The 21834-nt window shown below is 39.0% G+C and overlaps 1 protein-coding gene across 1 annotated transcript in view; it reads right to left on the bottom strand.

The window, feature by feature from the left end:
- LOC134383324 (zinc finger protein 182-like) overlaps nucleotides 1-8001 on the bottom strand; it is a 33318-nt gene extending 25317 nt beyond the window's left edge. Inside the window, exons 1-2 of the mRNA XM_063104232.1 lie at nucleotides 7863-8001; nucleotides 4376-5650 (exon numbers count right to left, since the gene is read on the bottom strand). Of these exons, the coding sequence (XP_062960302.1) occupies nucleotides 4376-5650; nucleotides 7863-8001 (1414 nt within the window). The remainder of the gene's footprint in view (nucleotides 1-4375; nucleotides 5651-7862) is intronic.
- Between the last annotated feature and the right edge of the window lie 13833 nt (nucleotides 8002-21834).

The raw sequence follows: 21834 nt of genomic DNA, 5'->3' as shown, positions 1-21834 counted from the left end.
ATTACAAATAGGAGTAGCCCACCTCTGCGGAATGTTAAGCAAAACAAATAAACAAAATTTAAAAATACATGTTCAATATCAATCACAGGAAGAGGCACGTGGTGAGGGGCTCAGAGGTGTCCAGACTGCCCAGGCCTTTAGGCCACCGGGACACCCTGCTCATGGCCTCTCTCCACCCCACAAGCACAGACTCCTGATAGTGTGGACAGCTCCACTCAAACAGGTCTGCAATCACCACAATTACAGAGGGCACAGGAGACTCACTCCATATCCTGGATGAAACAATCACCATGCAGGGCTGGACATGCAGCACTCTGGCTGGCATGTCTGGGTCATGTGACACCCCTGTGGTCACACAGCTGTCCTGTTACTAAAATAATCTGGGGGAGGAGTGCTGGGCAGACAAAAACAACAGCCACTCCAAATAATTTAGTACATTATTAAGACAGTATCTCAAATCAGTGGGTTTTATAAGATAAATGTGTGCTTTCTCAAAATTCACATGTGGAAGCCCTAATCTCCAGTGAGACGGTATTTGGAGAAAGGAACTTTAAGGAGGTACTTAAGGTAAAATGAGGTCACGGAGAAGGGCCCATTTAATCCTACAGGACTGCTGACCTCATAAGAGGAAGAGATACCAGAACTTTCTCTCTCCCCCAAGGAGCACAGTGGAAAGGCCACGTGAGGACACAGCAAGATGGCAGCCATCTCCAATCCAGGAAGAAAGGCCTTATCAGAGACAAATATGTCAGCACCTTGATCTTGCATTTTCAGCCTCCAGAACTGCGAGAAGACAAATGTCTGTTTAACTCATCTGACCAGAGTTATATTATGGCAGGCTGAGCAGAATAACACAATAGATTAGGAGTAAATTAGTCATAAGTCATCCTCTAAGGAAGTGACATTAGAAGAAAGTAAAGTCAGAACTCAACTCACAACAACTCGTCAAGCAACACCAGGAAGAAGCATCAATGAACAACTCAATTTCGACAATATTCCCTTTCAACATTCTAAAGGATAGCCATGTTCCAAGAATAATGTTCTACTGATACTACAGCTTATCAATACAGAAACACATTTCCTTCAAACAATGAAATGACTTTATTTCTAGTGCTTGGAGTTATCCAGGATGCAATAACAGCCATCCTTGAAGCAATTTCTAAAAAGTAGTAATTCTACACTGTAATTGCAATATGCAATATTTCTGAAGTGAATGACTGCTACAAAATCAATCTCTGACAGTTAAGATGCCTTGTGCTTTAATAAACAGAAGCCCACAACTTCACTGCCCTAAAAACAAGGGAACTATTACGTACACGTGACTGAAATGCCTTAAGGCAACCTCTTCTGAATCACTTCCTCATGTACTCCTCTGCCCTGGAGTGTGCCTGGGACCAGTGACTTGGCTCTAACCAAGAGAATATGGCAAAAGTGCATGGATGTCACTCTCGTGTTTACGTTATTTAAGACCATCCTAGCAGACGGAGACAATCCTTCTCCTGCTGGCAGCCCTGTGTGCCCTGTGTATGGAGTACGCCAGGGGGCAGGGTACTGTGAGCAGCCTCCAGCCGGCAGTCAGTAGAAAACCAGGCCCTCCATCGTACACCCTCAAGGGAGCAAATTCTGCTCAAGTCTGAATGAGCTCGGAAGCAGATGTCCTCAGTGGAGCCTCTGGAGGAGGGTGCAGCCCAGCAAACACCTTGACTACAGCCTGCTGGGATCCGGAGCAGAGGACCCGTTTAAACCATGCCCAGACTCCTGACCCAGAGAAACTGGGCGACAGTAAGTATGTTTTTTGTTTTTTTTTTTTAAAAGATGACCGGTAAGGGGATCTCAACCCTTGGCTTGGTGTTGTCAGCACCACGCTCAGCCAGTGAGCAAACCGGCCATCCCTATATAGGATCCGAACCCATGGCCTTGGTGTTATCAGCACTGCACTCTACCGAGTGAGCCACGGGCCGGCCTAAGTATGTGTTGTTTTGAGCAGGTAAGTTAGTGGCTATTTCTTATGTAACCAGAGAAACCTAACGATCCGCATAAATGTCCCAAAGCAGAGCAGCTCTTGGTTGGCTGCTCAGTGGCCCTTAACATCATCATTCCTGCTGGTTCTACAGCGTCCTGCCCTGCCACTCTCAGGCCCCACACGAGGCCACGAAATGCAACCAGGGACATGTCCACAAAGATCAGTGTCCTGCTGCAGAAGAGCCGTTTTTACCATGCCTCTATTTGCCTTTGAGGAAACTTTCCCAGACATGCCACAGAATCCTCCTAGTATGTCACTGTACAGAGCTGGAAGACACACTCAGCCAAAAAAATCACTAAAGGAAAGATTAGCCTGAACTAACTATAGAAAGCTCAACAAAGATAAATCCCGGAATAACTGTATACAAGTGGGTAACGAAACCAAACCCAGACTTTGCCAAAAAGTGAGAGATGGCTGTTGGGTAGACAAACAACTGTTATCAGCTCCTACCAGTTTATTACAGAGTAATACATGAATTGTAAGAGCCATCACCATCACAGCTGCAGACTATAGTTTACCAAAAGCCAGATAACATCCATGTCACTTTACGCCTCATGACCCTGTCCCTTTTTGAATATGAAGAAACAGAAGCACAGAGAGGTTAATGTCAAAAGTCACACAAAAAAGCAGCAGCGCCAGGATTTGCCGTGTCACCCCCATGAGCGGCAAGGCATGTGCAGATGCAGGACTTGCTCGGCTGCACAGCACTTGGGCACTCACACCCGTGCTGCTGCCCACTTACAGATGTGGCGGGAACAAGGAGCGTGTGTCCTTCCGGACTGCTTTTCACTGAGTAGAATGAAATTACTAATGTTCACAGCTGTTTAAATTAATTCTGACTGAACCTGTTAAAAATTATGTGCCTCATTTGGGCATTTCCACGAAAACAGTGTTTCTACTAGCCCCAGTGGCTGGCACTGTGTGGACTTCTAACTAAACAATCATCTCCTTTACTTAAGAGAGAGTTTTATAACAATGGTCATACAAACTTACATACTAGGAGAGGAGGAAAAATATATGTAGTGCAATACATTTAGATACTTAATATATTTAACAAGATACAAAGGGGTGAGAATGGCATTTAACGTGGAAAATCCTAATATGTATTACACTATTAATTATGCTAGGCAATATATATTCCCTATCCATGTTATGCTGGGTCCCGTTAAGGAAAGTTTCTATTGACACAGAAAACTCATATATATAAACCCTACATACTTGAAGGGCTGTTCTGTGCACTGTAAGCTGTTCAGCAGCAGCCCTGACCTCTATCCAGTGGATGGAGTAGCACCTCCCAACCTCCAGTTGTGAAAACAAAAAGTGTCTCCAAATGTCGGAGACGTATCCAAATGTCCCTTGATACCTCCAGACGTATCCAAATGTCCCTTGATTGGCAATATCACCATCATATTTAACTATTGGCATATAATACTTAAAAAGTGTTTCCAATACTATATTTGACATTTCTATTTGGAAATTTTACATCCATATTACAGAAATTGTTTTCCCTTCACTCCAAATTCTGAAACATAAAAATACTGGAAGTTTTGCTGAAAGCTTTGAATCACTGAAGATACTTATAAAGATTTGCAACATTCAGTGAGATGTCCCTGCCTGATAAGGTGGTCCCAGTGTGTTGTTTTTCTCCTCATGATTTCTTTGATTTTTTCATAAACTGACATGGGGATAAAAGGTTGACTACACAGGTTTCTTTCCTGTGTGAATTTTCTGATGTACAAGGACTGGTAACCTTCTCTCATAATGTTCATGAACTGAATTAGCTATAGTGGGCTGTTTGTGTTATGATGCAAACAGTTCACTCATACAATGCCTCGACAGAGCAGGTGTTTATTTCTCACTTGTATAAAGTACAAATGGAGGATTTGGGGATAAAGGTGAGAGGATCTCTGCTCTTTCCAATCAATTCCTTTTGTCTTAAATCACAGTGACCTTCTCCCACCTACAGCTCCCAAGGCCACCCTGGGGGTCACATGCACTTCAGACACACAGGACAGAAGTCAGGGAGGACTGCATGGACTTTTATGTTGTCACGCCTGGAAGTAACATTCATCACTTGTGTCCATATTCCCCTGGACAGAGCTCATTACATGGCCTGAGGGGAAGCTGAGAATGCAGGCTGTGTGTGTCTCAGAGTAAATAGAGTCATTTTTAGAGAACACACAGCCAGTCTGTCACACAGGATTTTCCCCTTGTGTGAGTTCCCTGATGCCTGTGGAGTTGTGATTTCTGGCAAGAGGTTTTCCCACATTCATAGGGTTTCTCCTCTGTGCTGATTAGCCTGATGCACCCTGAGGCTTGACTTTTGGCAAAAGGCTTTTCCACATTTACTACATCCGTAGGGTTTCTCTCCTGTGTGAGTTCTCTGATGTACTGTCAGTTTTGACTTCTGGTAGAAAGTTTTCCTACATTCTTTACATTCAAAGGGTTTCTCACCTGTGTGAATTCTCTGATGCAGAGTGAGGGCTGACTTATAGAAGAAAGTTTTCCCACATTCTTTACATTCGTAGGGTTTCTCACCTGTGTGAGTTCTCTGATGTAGAGAGAGAGCTGATTTCTGGCAGAAAGTTTTCCTACATTCTTTACATTCATAGGGTTTCTCGCCTGTGTGAGTTCTTTGATGTACTCTTAGTTTTGACTTCTGGTAGAAAGACTTCCTACATTCTTTGCATTCATAGGGTTTCTCACCTGTGTGAGTTCTCTGATGTAGAGTGAGGGCTGACTTCTGGCAGAAAGTTTTTCTACATTCTTTACATTCATAGGGCTTCTCACCTGTGTGAGTTCTCTGATGTAGAGTGAGGGCTGATTTACGGTAAAAAGATTTCCCACATTCTTTACATTCATAGGGCTTCTCACCTGTGTGAGTCCTCTGGTGTACAGTGAGGGCTGACTTATAGTAGAAAGTTTTCCCACACTCTTTACATTTGTAGCATTTCTCACCTGTGTGAGTACTCTGGTGTAGAGTGAGGGCTGACTTATGGTAGAAAGATTTCCTACACTCTTTACATTTGTAGCGTTTCTCACCTGTGTGAGTACTCTGGTGCAGAGTGAGGGCTGACTTATGGTAGAAAGATTTCCTACACTCTTTACATTTGTAGCGTTTCTCACCTGTGTGAGTACTCTGGTGCAGAGTGAGGGCTGACTTATGGTAGAAAGATTTCCTACACTCTTTACATTTGTAGCGTTTCTCACCTGTGTGAGTACTCTGGTGCAGAGTGAGGGCTGACTTATGGTAGAAAGATTTCCTACACTCTTTACATTCATACAGTTTTCCTGTGTGAGTTCTCTGATGTAGAGTGAGCGCAGACTTCTGGCAGAATGTTTTCCCACATTCAGTACATTCATAGGGTTTCTCTCCCGTGTGAATTCTGTGATGTATTATAAGGGGTGACTTCTGACGGAAGGTTTTCCCACATTCATTACATCCATAGGGCTTTTCCTGTGTGTGAATTCTCTGATGGATAGTAAGGCTTGATTTACGGCTGAAGGATTTTTCACACTGGTAACATGCATAGAGCTTTTTCCCTGTGTGTGTCCTCTGATGTACTGTAAGGTCTGATTTGCTAATGAAGTTTTTCTCACATTCAATACACTCACAGAGTTTCTTTCCTGTATGTGCCTGGTGGCGTTTAGTGTTTAGTTTACAGGAGGTTTCTCTCATATGAGCCCTCTTACATGTAGAGAACACAGCCTTTGTGTTGAAACACTGCCTTTGTCCACCGTGTTCAAAAGGCTGCTCCCCACTGTGAACCCTGAAATGCTGACTAAGATGCTCATGATGTCTTGGGGACTTCCCAAGTCTGTTATGGTCATCAGGTTGCTCTTCCATATGCATCTCATCAGGCTCTATAGAGAAAAGTGTGTTCTGGCATACATTAATCTCCTTTGGCTTCTTTCCTGAACAGTTTCCATTATTTATAATCATATCTGAAATATGGTTTGAGCTCAAATGAAATGATTTTCCTAACTCAACTCTCTCCTCAGTTGATGTGTTGCTGTTAGTGATTACAACCTGCCACAAATGTGTGCAGTGACTTTCTTGGCTCCTCTCAATTAAGTCAGGGAAATTCTGGACATCTAAAATGAGAAAAAAACAACCCTATCCATAAACTGCATGTAAACATTTCTTATGGAATGCTCATGTAAATGTAGAGAAGTTCCTTCCTATCCTAATGGCATAAGACTTTATAAAAAGCAATAACACTATTATAAGTATGTGGTTTTTATTCCTACTGACAATGTATTAATAGATTTTCCTAACCCAAGTCATGTTTTTCTTTGTATTTTTATGTTTTTCTAATTCATGAAGAAATATTTGGTGAAAAATCCCCCTACTGCCTAGTCATAGTTTTCAACTTTACTTATCAACTGCCACTTGTTTTCCATGTCCTGTTTCTCTATTTTATTCTTAAAACAATGGTGTGTTTCTTGTGCTGGTATTTTTCTTGTTAAACAGCTTTGAAGATGGCAAGATTTTCCTGGATCAGCTACTTGCAGGTCCAAGAGAGGGTCGAGTGTCTGTCCATTAAGCAGAAATATGGCTTATGGACAGGATTTTGCAACTATGTTCATTCAGTTTTTACTCTTCCTGGGGGAATGGCTATAGGCATCTTGGGGTTTTTCAAATACAAAATCTCTTCCCCTGCTAGTGAAAACAGCTTCCTGAAAATTCCTAATTTAACCTGACTTCCTCTACTTCTCAGAATCATAACAGGTACAGGAAGCTCCAGTCCGCCATCCTGGGCACCCCCTCTCTGCTGGTCTAAAAGATTTGGTTCTGCAACCCAGGCCGTGCCGACTCTTTTTGAAAAGTGTATTTCTGGTGGGGTCCCCTTGAATCTAAATTTTATACTCACCTATGTACTACCTTTCAAAGTTAGAAGAGTTAACTCATATTGAAGCTATGCCAAAGTAAACACTTAACAATACCCCTAAAACTGCCTTCTCTGAACATCCATCCTACATTCTCATATCCCATTTTCTTTCTCTCTCACACTGGTTAAATATTCCTCATAATTCTTATAGAACTACTTTATATTTTTCTCATATCAGAATTTAAACTGTATGTATGAAAGAGGGATATCATTTACATCACTGCTGTTGTTAAGTACAACTATAAAATTACCAGTGCTGCTCAATTAAAATGTGCTGAAAATATAAACGAATGTACAAATGCCTGAAAATAAAATCCATGAAAATAGAAAAAAAGAGGACAACTGAGAATATTGAGAATAGCAACAAAAACAATATCTAAAAAGAAGTAGGGATTAGGTTTTGGGTAAATATAAAAAAACACTCAGTGAAATAAAAGGTGGGGGTATGTATGTGACAGCCATCCTTGGAGATTATATTATGCATGTGTTTAATGCATGCAGACCAGCTGTCTGTCCTCAGGTCTGCACCTTGGGGAAAAACTGGTGGAAACAGCTGAACACAGCCAAATCTGCTGGGCTCTACTCTTCCTGGCCTCCCTGCCCTGTATCTGCTGACTGACCTGGGAGGTTGTGGTTTGGGTGTTCTTCTGCCATCCATGGCTTGCCTCCTTGCTCCAAGTTGAAGATCATCTCAGGTTTGATAATGCAGTGACCTGTTAATGGAAAATAATGTGGGAATTTGGCTAAACTACTAAGTCAGGTACTTTAAAGAATGACAACCTGAAGCTGTGGGGCCAATTCGAACCTTTTATTAGAGAGCGATGACAGCCACGTTCTCCATGAAATGAAATCTTACCTAAATAGTATTAAAACTTATAAATAATTCCTATATTTAAAAACAAAGAAGAAAGTGTTGTTTTTGGGAGTTACTGGGGAGTTTCACTCACCCAACGATGCCAGGCTGCTGTAGGTCTCCAGCATCACATCCCTGTACAGGGTCCTCTGAACGTCATCCAAGTCCTGCCACTCCTCCCAGGTGAATTCCACAGCTACGTCCTCAAAGGATACTGACCCCTGTAATAGCATATTTCTGTGTGTGCATGTGTCTTATACATATCTTAAATAAAATGCAACTTCTTGTAATCTATAGTGAAAGAAAAATCACAGAAGCAATATCCTGCCATTGCAATAATTTACTAATAAATAAAAGTAGTACTACAAAGTTCACTTTATAGATCTAGAGTCATCCTTGTTGCTAGGACTAAAAGTATGAATAAGCTTCTCTGCTAAGGAGATTATAATCTGGTATAAAGGTATAAGCATAAATATATGCCTGAAATAATAAGTTAGATGAACTAATTTTGATGCAAGTTTAACATAGACTGGGGTAAGTAGGAGGAAATAAAGTTCTATTTTGTGTTCAGATTGCACTTCACTGGAATATCAAAGATGTTTAGCTCTTCCATGTGAACCACGTGCTCTCAGATATGAGGCAACAGCAGAAGTCCAGTTGCAAGGGCACAAAGAATACAAACCACGTTAATGGAAGTACAGACAGCACTGTGTCTAGATGAATGATCCTGGGCCATGATGAGAAATAAACACAACGGTGAAGGAACAGATTATGAAGTGACTCTGCATTTAAATATTTAACCCAATTCACAACAAAAATTTATGCATTTATTGTTGTTTTCTAGTTACACACAAATTAAAAGGATGTACACAGGTGTATTAGGCCATTTCTGTTGCTTATAATAAAATACTTGGAACTAGGTGATCTATCAGAAAAAAAAAATTTATTGTTTACACTTTCAGAGGCTTGAAGTCCAAAGTCCAGGGAACACATCTGGTGAAGGCTTTCTTTGGTGTGATTTCAATGAAGGCAGGGCATGCAAAAAGGCAGGGCAGAGAGAGGGAGAGACTCTTCATGCTCCCCTTTTAAAACCCTCCAAACCATGCCCATGACCACCATTTTTAATCCATTCACTATGGCATGGTCCTACAATCTAATCATCTCTTCAAGACCCTGTCTTTCACTTACTATAATAGGATTTCCCACCCTCAACAGACACAGTAGCAGCCAAGTTTCTAATACATAAAACTTGGGGGACACAATTCAAGCTTCAGTTAGTTTTGGGGGGACATAAGTCAATCCACTATATTCCACCCCGACCCCCCAAATTTATGTCCTTCTCACATGCATATACATTCGTTTCACCCCCAAAGTCTTAACTTGTTTCAACTCAAAAGTCCACAATTCAAAGTCCCATCTGTGAAATCAATACAAGTTATCTACTTCCAAGATACAATAGTGGGACAAACATAGGGTACATATTCCTATTCCAAAAGGGAGAAATAGACCAAAAGAAAGGTGTAACAGTTTCCAAACAAGTCTGAAACCCAGTGGGGCAATCATTAATTCTCAAATCATGTACCTTGACCCCAAGTTTGGCATCCTCTGCACCCTGGTGTGGGGGTTCCACTCCTATGGCTTTCCTGGTCTCACAACACACTTCAGCTCTCCCAGGATGGTGTTCCACTCTGATAGCTCCACAAGTCTGGGGTACCATGGTGGTCCAGCTCTCATGGCTCCACTAGGCATGGTGCTGATGGGGTTTCTCTGCTGCAACTCCAACTCCACATTTCTGCTCAGCACTACTCTAGCAAAGGCTGTCTATGGTGACTTTCCCTTTGAGATAGATCTCTTCATGGGCTCCAGACTTTTCCTTACATCCTTTGAAATCAGGGTGAAGGTTCCCAAACCTCCACAACTCTGGCATTCTACAGACTTATCATGTGGACATCACCAAGGCTTTCAGCTTCTATTTTCCAAAGCTGCAGGTCCAGGCACACCTGGGGCCAATTTAGCCATGCCTGGAGCAGCCAAAGCAGCTGGGATACCGATGTGGGGAGCAGCATCCTGAGGTGGCCCTGGGCAGCAAGCCCATGGAGGGCACCTCAGGCCTGTTCCTCAAGATCATTCTCTCTCCCTAGGACTCTGGGCCTGAAATGGAAGGGTTGGCCCCAGACGCTTCTGCAATGCCTTCAGGGCCTTTTTCTCTTTCTCTTGATAATCCGTTTCTTTTGTAGTAATCTTCTTAGCACCATTGTAATTTTCTTCTGAAAATGCTCTCTGCTTCTCTGCCATGTGGCCAGGCTGCAAAATTTTCAAATATTTACATTCTGCTTCCCTTTTAAGTTCTGGCTTTAAGTCATGCCTTTGCTGCCATAATTCAGTGTAGGCTGTTACATGTAGCCATGCAGCTTCCTTAATGTTTTGCTACTTAGAGATTTCTTCTGCCAAATATACTGGTTCACAACCCTTAAGTTTCACAAAGTCCTTGGGCATGGACACAATGTAGCCAATAGTTCCTTGCTATTGTGTAGCAAGGTTGATCTTTTGTCCAATTCCCAGTAAGTTCTTCATTTCTGTCTTGGACCTCATCATCAGCATGGCCTTTACTGTCCACAATTCTATCAGCATTCTGGTCACAATCATTTAACCAGTCTCTAAAATGTTCCAAACTTTCCCTCATTTTTTGGCCTTCTTCTGAGTCTTCCAAACTCCTCCAACCTTTGCCCGTTACCCAGTTCCAAAGCTGCTTCCACATTTTTAGGTATCTATTTAGAAATACCCCACTCCTCCCCACCAATTTTTTGTACTAGTCTGTTTCTGTGTTGCTGTAACAGAATACCTGATAAAGAACAGAGGTTTATTTGGCATATAATTCTGGGACAGCTGTATCTGGTGTGGGCCTCAGGCTGCTTCTATTCATGGTGGAAATGTCAGGTACAAGTAGATCACATGGTGAGAGGAAGCAACAGTGAGAGAGAGGGGAGGTGTCAGGGTCCTTTAAACAACTAACAAAGTGAGAGAACTCACTCACTGCCTCCCCAAGGGTGTTAATCTATTCATGAGGGATCCACCTCCATAATCCAAGCCACTCCCAACATTGCCAAGTTGGGGATCAGATTGTGACATGAACTTTGGGGGCACAACACACCCAAACTCTATCAACAGGCATCCCAGAAGTTCTTTCCTACATGCCAAAAAATTGTTTCTTGTGTGCACTCCAGGGTGAACACTGCCACTTCCCAAACCATATGGTGTAAATGAGGTTCTGTAAGAACAGGTAAGTTACATGACCAGATCTGCATTTTAATGGTCATCCACCAGACACCAATGCGGAAGTGCTTGAGGGAGAGTCAGAAGGGAAGAAAACAGGGTGACAGATGACCCTCTACATTAGAGCAGGAAGCTTATAGAATAAAAAAGTAATCCTATAAAAGAGAAAAGAAAAGAAAAAGCAAGAACAGAATGTGGTACTAATTTGTTGTACAGAGGGTATAAGGAAGAGTTTTACTTCCAGGTTATCTACATGATGGCAGCTAGTTAGGAAGTGGCACTAAAAAGTGATATCTGGAAAATGGAAAAAGAATGTAATGGGCAGAAGTGACACACACTTGGACATACCATATTTGGAGTATCTGAGGTACCACATGTGGGATGTCATTCTGGCAACTGGATATAAGATTCCAGAGTTCAGGAGCAAGATCTAAGCTAAAGATAAAGATGTGTAAAGTATCAGAATTACAATGGTACCCAAAGCCATTACGGTAAATGAACCTAAGAGATTGGGGGCGGGGGGGGAGGGGGAAACAAGTACAGGATCTGAGGAAGTGCTAATAAGTAAAGATAGAGAAAAAGAAATAGACTATGAAGACCAAGAAGAAATTTTCTGAGTTTATGCCACAAATAAAGGAAAGCTCAGTATTAAGAAGTCTACCAAAATAATTAATCACATTCCCGGTTCTATGGAGAAAAATGCTTTGATCATCTACACAGACATTCAGAAGGTACTTTTAGAAACACATTCAAGGTTTCTATTCCGCACATAGAAAGCTTAGAGGTCATCACTCCATCCTAACAACAAATAAAAAGCTGAAGGACTGAAAAATCAACAACTCTTCTTTGATCCATTAGAGAGGAAAACACACAGAACAAACTGCTGTCCCCAAGATTAGAGAGACATACAAATACAGGGAGTTGTGGCTTATAGGAGCAGAGACTCATCTACAGAAAGTAATGGTTCCACCACAGGAACCACTGCTGAAGCAGAAAATCCTGAATTGTGACTGACAAATTGCTACATGCTCAGTGTAGACAACACTGAGAGTTAAGAACTGCAGGGGGACCCAGTCATAGGTGGGCTATTAGAGTATTGTGAAATTCACCTCTAGGAGCTCAACCAGATTCCTACAAGAAATAGTCAAGAAACTCCCCTACTGCTTCCACCCCTGGGAGAGGAAAAGGAACCATTTTGAAATATGCGAGAGCACTCCGTTCTTCTTAACAAGGCCTTCTCTCAGGAGAAACCACCTAGCCAGAGCCTAACCAGCTGTAGTATTATCAGAACCTACATGACCTAGGTGAAGAGAAATACCCAACTGCAGCCCACTCTAGGCTTTCACATGGGAGTAGGAAAATATTCAGTTCTGGCCAACTCCAGCCATCTTGGTCCACCTAAAAGAAAAAAAAAAAAGGAGAAACACTTGTGAATTTCACAGTCCAAAGACAGAGGCTTGTTAAAAGAAAAAGACTTAATCATAGGACTAACTTCTGCTATGGTCTGAATGTTTGTGTCCATCCCAAGTTCATAATGTGGAAATCAAATCCCCAATGCACTAGAATTAAGAAGCGGGGCCATTAGTAGGCAATTAGGCATGAGGGCAGAAGTCCTCCACAGAGGGATCAGTGCCCTCCTAAAAGGCCAAAATAAAGCTTCCTTGCCCCTTCCACCACATAAGGAAATGAAGCAGGAACCATCTGTGAGGAATGGGCCCTCACCAGACACTGAATCTCATGCAGCCTGATCTTGGACTTTCCAGCCTCCTGACTGAGAGCAACAATTTCCTGTTGCTTATGCATTACCCATTGAAAGGTATTTTGTTGTAGCACCCAAATTGACTAAGACAGACTCCCCTTCTCCACGCCTCACCTCCGCATCACTGAATGCATATTCACAGCAGTTCCTTTTGCCTGTAACATCATGTCGGGATATTGAAAAAAACTACAAGGTATTCTAAAAGACAACAAAAGGAAAAAAGGCTAAGCGTTCGAATGGATAAAGTAAACTGCATTCAACAACAGATGGATAATGTAAGGAGACAGAACTCCTCAGAAAGAACCAAAAAGAAATACTAGAGATTAAAAATAGTGTGAAAAAAAAAAGAACAATGTCTTTGATTGACTTATTGGTAGACTGGACACAGATTAGGAAAGAATCTCTGAGCTTGAGGATATCTCAATAGAAACTTCAAAAATTGAAAAGTAAAGAGAATAAAGACAGAAAAGAAGAGACCTTGATGTTTAAGAACTGTGGTACAGCAACCAAAATAGAGTAATGAGAATACCAAAAGGAGAAGAGAGAGAGAAAATAACAGAAGAAATATCTGAAACCATTTCAGCAAATTAGTGTCAGACACCAAACTAAACATTCAGGAAGTTCAGAGAACAGCAAGCAGGATAAATACCAAAAATCTACAACTAGGCATAACATTTCCAAATTACAGAAAATCAGATATAAAGAAAAATCTGATAGAAGCCAGCAAGGGGTGAGTGTAGGTGAGGGGATCCATCTACCTACCGAGGACCAAAGAGAGTAATTACATCCAACATCTCCTCAGAAACCATGCAAGCAACAAGAGAACAGAGTGAAATATTCAAAGTGTTGAGAAAAAATCCCACTGACCTAGAGTTCTGGACCCAGCAAAATAATCCTGCAAAAGTGTAAGAGAAATAAAGACTTTCTAATCAAAAATTGAGGAAATTTGGGCCGGCCCGTGGCTTACTCGGGAGAGTACGGTGCTGATAACACCAAGGCCCCAGGTTCGGATCCCATATACGGATGGCCGGTTCGCTCACTGGCTGAGCGTGGTGCTCACAACACCAAGTCAAGGGTTAAGATCCCCTTACCGGTCATCTTAAAAAAAAAAAAAAAAAATTGAGGAAATTTGTTACCAGGACACCTGTCTTGCAAAGAATATTATTTCTTCAGAGAGAAGGTAAAGACATAGGTCAGAAACCTGGATCTATACAAGGAAAAGAAGAGAATTAACAAAGGAATACATGAAGGTAAGAAAAACTTTCATTTAAAAAAATTCTTAATTAATCTAACAGATAACAGATTATACATAAAAATGTACACAGTTATGTATAGCTGCATATGAAAATATACCTTCCCCCACATACATAGTTATGTAAGTGAAATGAAGTGACAATGATACAGGAACAGGAAGATGGGAAGAAAGAATCTAAATTATTTTATTAACATTATTATTACTATTTTTAAATTTTAACTTTGCAATATATATTTAGTTGATTTTCATGTCCCTTTACCTGTTCCTCTTCCCCCCTTCCCTCCCCCTATCTACATCGTATCTGTTCACTTGTCTTAACAAGTTCAAGGAATTGTGATTGTTGTGTCTTCTTACCCCCCTACCATTTATTTGTTTGTGTATTTATTTTTTAGCTCCCACAAATAAGTGAGAACATGTGGTATTTCTCTTTCTGTGCCTGACTTGTTTCACTTAATATAATTTTCTCTAAGTCCATCCATGTTGTTGTGAATGGTAGTATTTCATTCTTTTTTATAGCAGAATAGTATTCCATTGTGTTGATATACCACAGTTTCCTTATCCACTCATCTGATGATGGACATTTGGGCTGGTTCCGACTCTTGGCTATTGTAAATAATGCTGCAATAAACATGGGAGTACAGGTATCCCTTTGGCATGATGATTTCCATTCCTATGACCCAGCTATTCCACTGCTGGGAATATACCCAGAGGAATGGAAATCATCATGCCACAGTGGAAGAGCTGGGTCATATGGTATATCTATCTGTAGAGATTATTTTATTATTAAAAGGTACTCACAGTGCCTGTGAAGAGGTATGGTGTCAACTGAAAGTAGACTCAAACAACCAAAAAAAATAATAAAAGAGAAGAAAGAAAGAAAGAAAACAGTGGACCTGAATTAGTTGTAATTGTATATTTCAAACTTTAGGATGAGTAGTGGAAAAAAAAATTTTTTTTAAATAACAATTTTAAAAGCAGGACATGCTCAGAAAGGAGAAAAATGGAATTATATAAAATGTTCAATTAACACCACAAAAGGCAGAAAAAGAGTGAATACAAAAGAAAGAACAAAGTAGAGGACAATAAATAAATAGAAAGAAGTACCAAATATGGTAGATATCAATCCAACTATATCATAGTCATTTTGAATGTCAAAGTTCTAAATGCACCAATTAAAAAATAGATTGTCTGAGCAGATCAAAATATAAGACCCAAGTATATGTTGTCTACAAGAGACCCACATTAAACATAAAGACACATATGGATTCAAAGTAGATGGACAGAGAAAAATATACAATGTTAACACTATTCAAAAGAAAGCAGGAATAGCTATGTTTATTTCAGACAGAGCAGACTTCAAAGGAAAGTTATGAGAGGCAAAAATGGCATTACATCATGATATAGGGGTTAATTTTCCAAGAAGACAACATTTCTTAATGAGTATGTGCCTAACAACAGATGGTCAAACTACGTGAGGCAAAAACTAATAGAACTGTAAGGAGAATCCATGATCACAACTGGAGACTTCAACACCTTATATCAAAAAAGGACAGATCCAACAGGAAGAAAATCAGTAAAGACATAGTTAAACTCAACAAGAGCTGTGCATAACTGATATTTATAGACTACTTCATCCATCAACAACAGAATGGACATTCTTCTCAAACTCACATGGAACATCACCAAGATAAAACACATTCTGGGCCAGAAAACACACTTTCACAAATTTAAAATAGAAATCATACAATGTGTGCTCTCAGACAACAATGGACTTAAACTAAAAATCAACAGAAAGATAAATGGAAGATCCCCAAACAGAGTGAGATTAAACAACACACTCTAAAGAATACATGAGTCAAAGAAGACATCTCAAATCAAAAAAATATTTTTAACCTAATAAAAATGAATACACAACTTAAAATTTCTAGGATACAGCGAAAGCAGTGCTCTGAAGTAAACTGATGACACTGAATGCATATATTAGGAAAAATGAAACATCACAAATCAATAATCTAAATAACACCTTTGGAAACAATAAAAAGAGCAAATTAAATCCAAAGTAAGAAGAAGAAAAGAAAGAATTAGAGGAGAAATCAATGGAACTGAAAACAAGAAATGAACAGAGAAAATCTACAACAAAAGAACTGGTTTTTAGAAAGATGAATAAAATTGATAAGCCTATAGTCATGTTAACTAGGAAAAAAAGACAGAAATTACTAATATCAGAAATAAGAAAGAAGACAACAATACAGAACCTGTGGACATAGGATAATAAAGAAATATTATGCACAACTACCTGTGCATACATTGATAAACTAAAATAAAACAGACCAATTCCTTAAAAGACACAATTGCCAAAACTCAGAGAAAAAGAAATACATAATACAATAGGCATATATCTACTAAGGGAATTCAGTCAATAACTAATACCCTTCAAAACAGAAAGCACCCAGCTTACATGTGTTTCCTGGTTAATTCAACCAAACATTTAAGGAAGAAACTATACCATTTCTGTATAATCTATTTCGGAGGACAGAAGCAGATGGGATGCTTCCCAACTCATTCTATGAGGGCAGCATTAACTTAATACCAAAACCAGAAAAAGACATTATTATTATTATTTTTTATTATTATTATTTTTTTTAATTTTATTTTGTCGATATACATTGTGGCTGATTATTGTTGCCCATCACCAAAACCTCCCCCCCCCACAATGTCCTTTCTGTTTGCTTGTCGTATCAACTTCAAGTAATTGTGGTTGTTATATCTCCTCCCCCCACCCCCGTTTTTTGTGTGTGTGTGTGTGTGTGTGAATTTATATATTAATTTTAGCTCCCACCAATAAGTGAGAACATGTGGTATTTCTCTTTCTGTGCCTGACTTGTTTCACTTAATATAATTCTCTCACGGTCCATCCATGTTGTTGCAAATGGCAGTATTTCATTCGTTTTTATAGCTGAGTAGTATTCCATTGTGTAGATGTACCACATTTTCCGTATCCACTCATCTGATGATGGACATTTGGGCTGGTTCCAACTCTTGGCTATTGTAAAGAGTGCTGTGATGAACATTGGGGAACAGGTATACCTTCGACTTGATGATTTCCATTCCTCTGGGTATATTCCCAGCAGTGGGATAGCTGGGTCGTATGATAGATCTATCTGCAATTGTTTGAGGAACCTCCATACCATTTTCCATAGAAGCTGCACCATTTTGCAGTCCCACCAACAATGTATGAGAGTTCCTTTTTCTCCGCAACCTCGCCAGCATTTATTGTTCAGGGTCTTTTGGATTTTAGCCATCCTAACTGGGGTTAGATGGTATCTCAGTGTGGTTTTGATTTGCATTTCCCGGATGCTGAGTGATGTTGAGCATTTTTTCATATGTCTGTTGGCCATTTGTATATCTTCCTTAGAGAAATGCCTACTTAGCTCTTTTGCCCATTTTTTAATTGGGTTGCTTGTTTTTTTCTTGTAAAGTTGTTTGAGTTCCTTATACTGGATATTAATCCTTTGTCAGATGTATATTTTGCAAATATTTTCTCCCACTCTGTTGGTTGTCTTTTAACTCTGTTAATTGTTTCTTTTGCTGTGCAGAAGCTTTTTAGTTTGATACAATCCCATTTGTTTATTTTTCCTTTGGTTGCCCGTGAGAAATAGACATTATAAGAATAGAAAGCTACAAACCATTATTTCTCATGAACATATATGTAAATCCTCAAAATATTATCAAATCTAATTCAATAATGCATAAAAAGAATTATGTGTCACAACCAAGTGGGATTTATTTCAGGCATGCAAGACTAGTTCAACATTTGAATGTCAATTAATGTAATCCATCACATCTAAAGACTGAAAAAGAAAAATCACATGATCAGGCAGGAAAAGTATTTGACAAAACACTACACTCATTCATAATAATAACTCTCAGTAAACTAGGAATAGAGGGGAACTTCCTCAACTTGATAAAGACTATCTACAGAAAACTACAGCTCACATCACACTTAATGGCAAAAAACTCAAAGCCTTCCCACAAGATCAGGAACAAGGCAAGAATGCACCCTCTCACCACTCCTTTCGACATCCTACTGGAAGTTCTACCTAATGCAGTAACACAAAAAAAAAATGAAAGAAAAAAAACATATACAGATTGAGAAGGAATAAATAAAATTGTCTTTGCTTGCAAATGTCATGACTGCTAAGCAGAAAATCTTTATAAAAAAAAGACTAAAAAAATGCTAGAATAAGCTATTATATCAAGATCATAGGACAGAAGGTTAACGTATAAAAGTCAAACCCTTTCCTATATACCAACAACAACCAACTGGAATTTGAAATGAAAAACACAATACTATTTACATTAGTGACTAAAAAGTAAGACAGCTGTAAATCACATATCTTAAAAGAAATTAACATCTAGAATACATAAAGAACTCCTACAACTCAAACACAAAAATCAAAAAAACTAAAAAATGGGCAAAAGACTTGAATAGACATTTCTCCAAAAATGATATACAAATGGCTAACAAGCATATAAAAAGATTAGAGAAATGCAAATCAAAACCACAATGAGATATCACTTCACACCCAACAGAATACAACAAGTGCTGGCAAAAGTGGAGCCCTTGTACACTGTTGGTGGGAATATGAAATAGTACAGTTGCTAAGGAAAACAGTACAGCAGCTTCCCAATATAATAAAAAAATAGAATTACCATATGATACAGTAACTCAACTTCCATATATATATCCAAAATGATAGGAGGATCTCAAAGAGATATTTGCACACCTGTTTTCATAGCAGCATTGCTCAATCCAAATATCCATCCATGAGTGAACGGATAAACAAAATGTGGTATGTCCATACACAGGATTACTATTCAGCATTAGAAGGAAAATCCCAACATATGCTGCAACATAGAACCTTGAGGACATCATGCAAAGTGAAATGAGTCGCTCACACAATGATAAATATTGTATGGTCTCACTGATCTGAGACAAATGTTTAGAAACACAAAACAATGGTGGTTGCCAGGGGCTGGGAGAGGGGGAAATTGAGAGCTGTCATTTAATGAGTGTACAGTCTCACTATTCCAGGATGAAAGATTCTGGAAATCTTTGGCACAACAATGCTAATATACATAACACTACAGAACTGTACACTTAAACTGTTAAGATGAATAACTTTTTTTTTTTTTTTACCAAAATTTAAAAAAATCAAATTAAAAAAAAAAACTTTAAAAAGCCCATATATAAATCAAACCGGAACATTAAAAACTATTTGATTAACCAAAAAGAAGTTAGGAAAGAAAACACAGACCAAAAACCAGATAAGACAAATAGAAAATAAGTAGCAAATGGCAGACCTAAATCCTTATAAATAATTAGTTTAAAATGTAATTGTACTAAATATTCCACTTAAGGCAGAGGCTGTCAAACTTGATAGTAAAGTAGGACCCAACAATATGCTATCCACACACACTTTATATACAAAGATGCCAACACACTCAAAGTAAGAGGACGTAAAAGATATACCTCACAGATGCTAATTACACATAGCGTAAGTGGAGATACTAATACTAGCCAAAAGAGATCTCAGGGACAAAATATATTACCAGAAATAAAAAGAGTACTTTCATAAAAACAAAAGAATCATATGTAAGGATGACATCACAATTATAAATGTGTCTATGCCAAACACAGTCTCCAAGCACACTCACGGCTCACTTAACAACTCGGATACATTCTGAGAAATGCATCCGTAGGTGATTTCATCATTGCATAAACATCATAGAGTGTGCTTACATACACCTAGACGGTATACTCTACTACACACCTAGGCGTTATGGTACAGACTATTGCTCTGACCACCATCCTGTATGTGGTCCACTGTAGACCAAAATGTCATGATGAGGCACATGACTGTATCTGAAACAAAAAACCAACAGAACTAAAGCTGAAAATTGACAAGTCCTCAATGATAATTGGAGAATTAATACTCCTCTCTCTGTAAGTGACAGAACAACCAGATAATAAATCAGAAAGAATACAGATTTAAATGACAAAATCTTGACAAATTGATATTTATAAAGCAAAATGTGGAGTGCTGACCAAGAGAATACATTGCATTATAAAACAAGTCTCAAGGTGAAATCTTATGAAGTATGTTCTCTGAGTACAATGGAATTAAACTAGGAACAAACAGCAAAAAGATATCCAGAAAAGCCTCAAATATTTGAAAATTAAATGATATACTTTGAAATAAACTGTGAGTCAAAGTAGTACTCATTTAGAGTACCAGAACAAACATAATAATGACACTTCTGGCTAATTAAAGGTGGCCACAAATTTGTTCCTACTCAGCCCTCTGTGGTGAAAACTAATTCCCGTTGAAACCTGCCTGACCTTAGCAACTTGGTTAGCCAACAGAATGTGGCAAAACTTGGCATTTTAGGACTTTGGGGGCAAGGCTGTAATAGATACCATAGGTAGTAACTTGATTAGAAACATGGAGTGTGTAGGTTTAGATTGAATATTAGGTTGAAAATAAATGAATAAAACACATTTCACATATTGTGTTAGATCTCAAATTATAATTGTGAAAGTAAAATATTCACTTAATTAGGTTGTCACTTTTTGTTCTTACCCAACTATTAGCTACAGTTCTACTCCATAAACATAGTTTTATAACTGATGCACACATCCATTTTTCCCTATTTATTTTTAAGTGATTACATCAAATAGGTGAAGAATTAAATAAAATTTGTAAGAGAGTTTGAAACAGGTCCTTCTGAATTACATACATATTCAAAAAACTGTAGATAAAACTACCTAACATAAATTTACATAAACAAACGGAACAACTTATGAGAATTCATGCTTCTTGTTTTTATTCTTTCACTATCTTTTTACCAACCCTTCTGAAAGTGTGTCCCATTAAATCCTGAATACTTTTATCCTGTGGATTCCTAATAATGTTGCACACATGCTGCCTAGATGCACAGTTCACCAGGGATTGAACCTCACCACCGAGCAAATAGGCCTTTCAGGTTTTAACAAGAATGACATTTCCAATGTAACAAGCAAAGTTTCTGTGTTTGTTTCTAAGTACCAACAGCTCCTCCCTCTATATTGGTACTGTATACAGGGAATAAAATAAAATAAAATGAAAAGAACAAACAAAAGTAGCAGGACTTGACACCAGATGAGCTTAGAACTCAGAAGAAGTGCAGGTGAAATCCCATTTCAGTAGATCGGGTAACTGGCTGAATCGCAGTATACCACATGTAAGGGAAGAAAAGAGGATGTGGTTTTCATATTGGGTCTGTGGAGCTTGAGGTGGCTTTTGGATAGCGACAAAAAAGCATGCAATAGAAAGGCTGGGGATGGAATATAAGCTGGAGAGAGATAGGACTGCACACTATAGAGGACCAAATCAGTCAAGAAGAATTGCAGAGTGAGAAGAGGGCCCAGGATGGAGCACTTCGATGAGCCATGTTAAGGAGAAGAAAATAGAAGAATTAAGAGAAAAAGAAGAACCCATCAGTGAAGTCATAATAGAGACTAACACAGACAAATTTCCAGAAGATCATGAACGGTATTTTCAAAAATACCTGAAAATTTAAGTTATACAACGACTAAAGGATAGTCACTGGATTTAGGTTATTGGTGAGCTTTAGAAAAAATAAACTAAGTCCACACTGAGCAGTGCAAGTATTTGCCAGAAAATTTAACTTAGAACAGTCTATTGCACAACCTGTATGTACAGATGAACTGAAAGG

This window comes from Cynocephalus volans, chromosome 8, assembly GCF_027409185.1.
Source record: "Cynocephalus volans isolate mCynVol1 chromosome 8, mCynVol1.pri, whole genome shotgun sequence".
Taxonomy (NCBI): Eukaryota; Metazoa; Chordata; class Mammalia; order Dermoptera; family Cynocephalidae; genus Cynocephalus; species Cynocephalus volans.
Note: the sequence above shows the minus strand (reverse complement) of the source record. Positions and strands in the feature narration are given on the sequence as shown.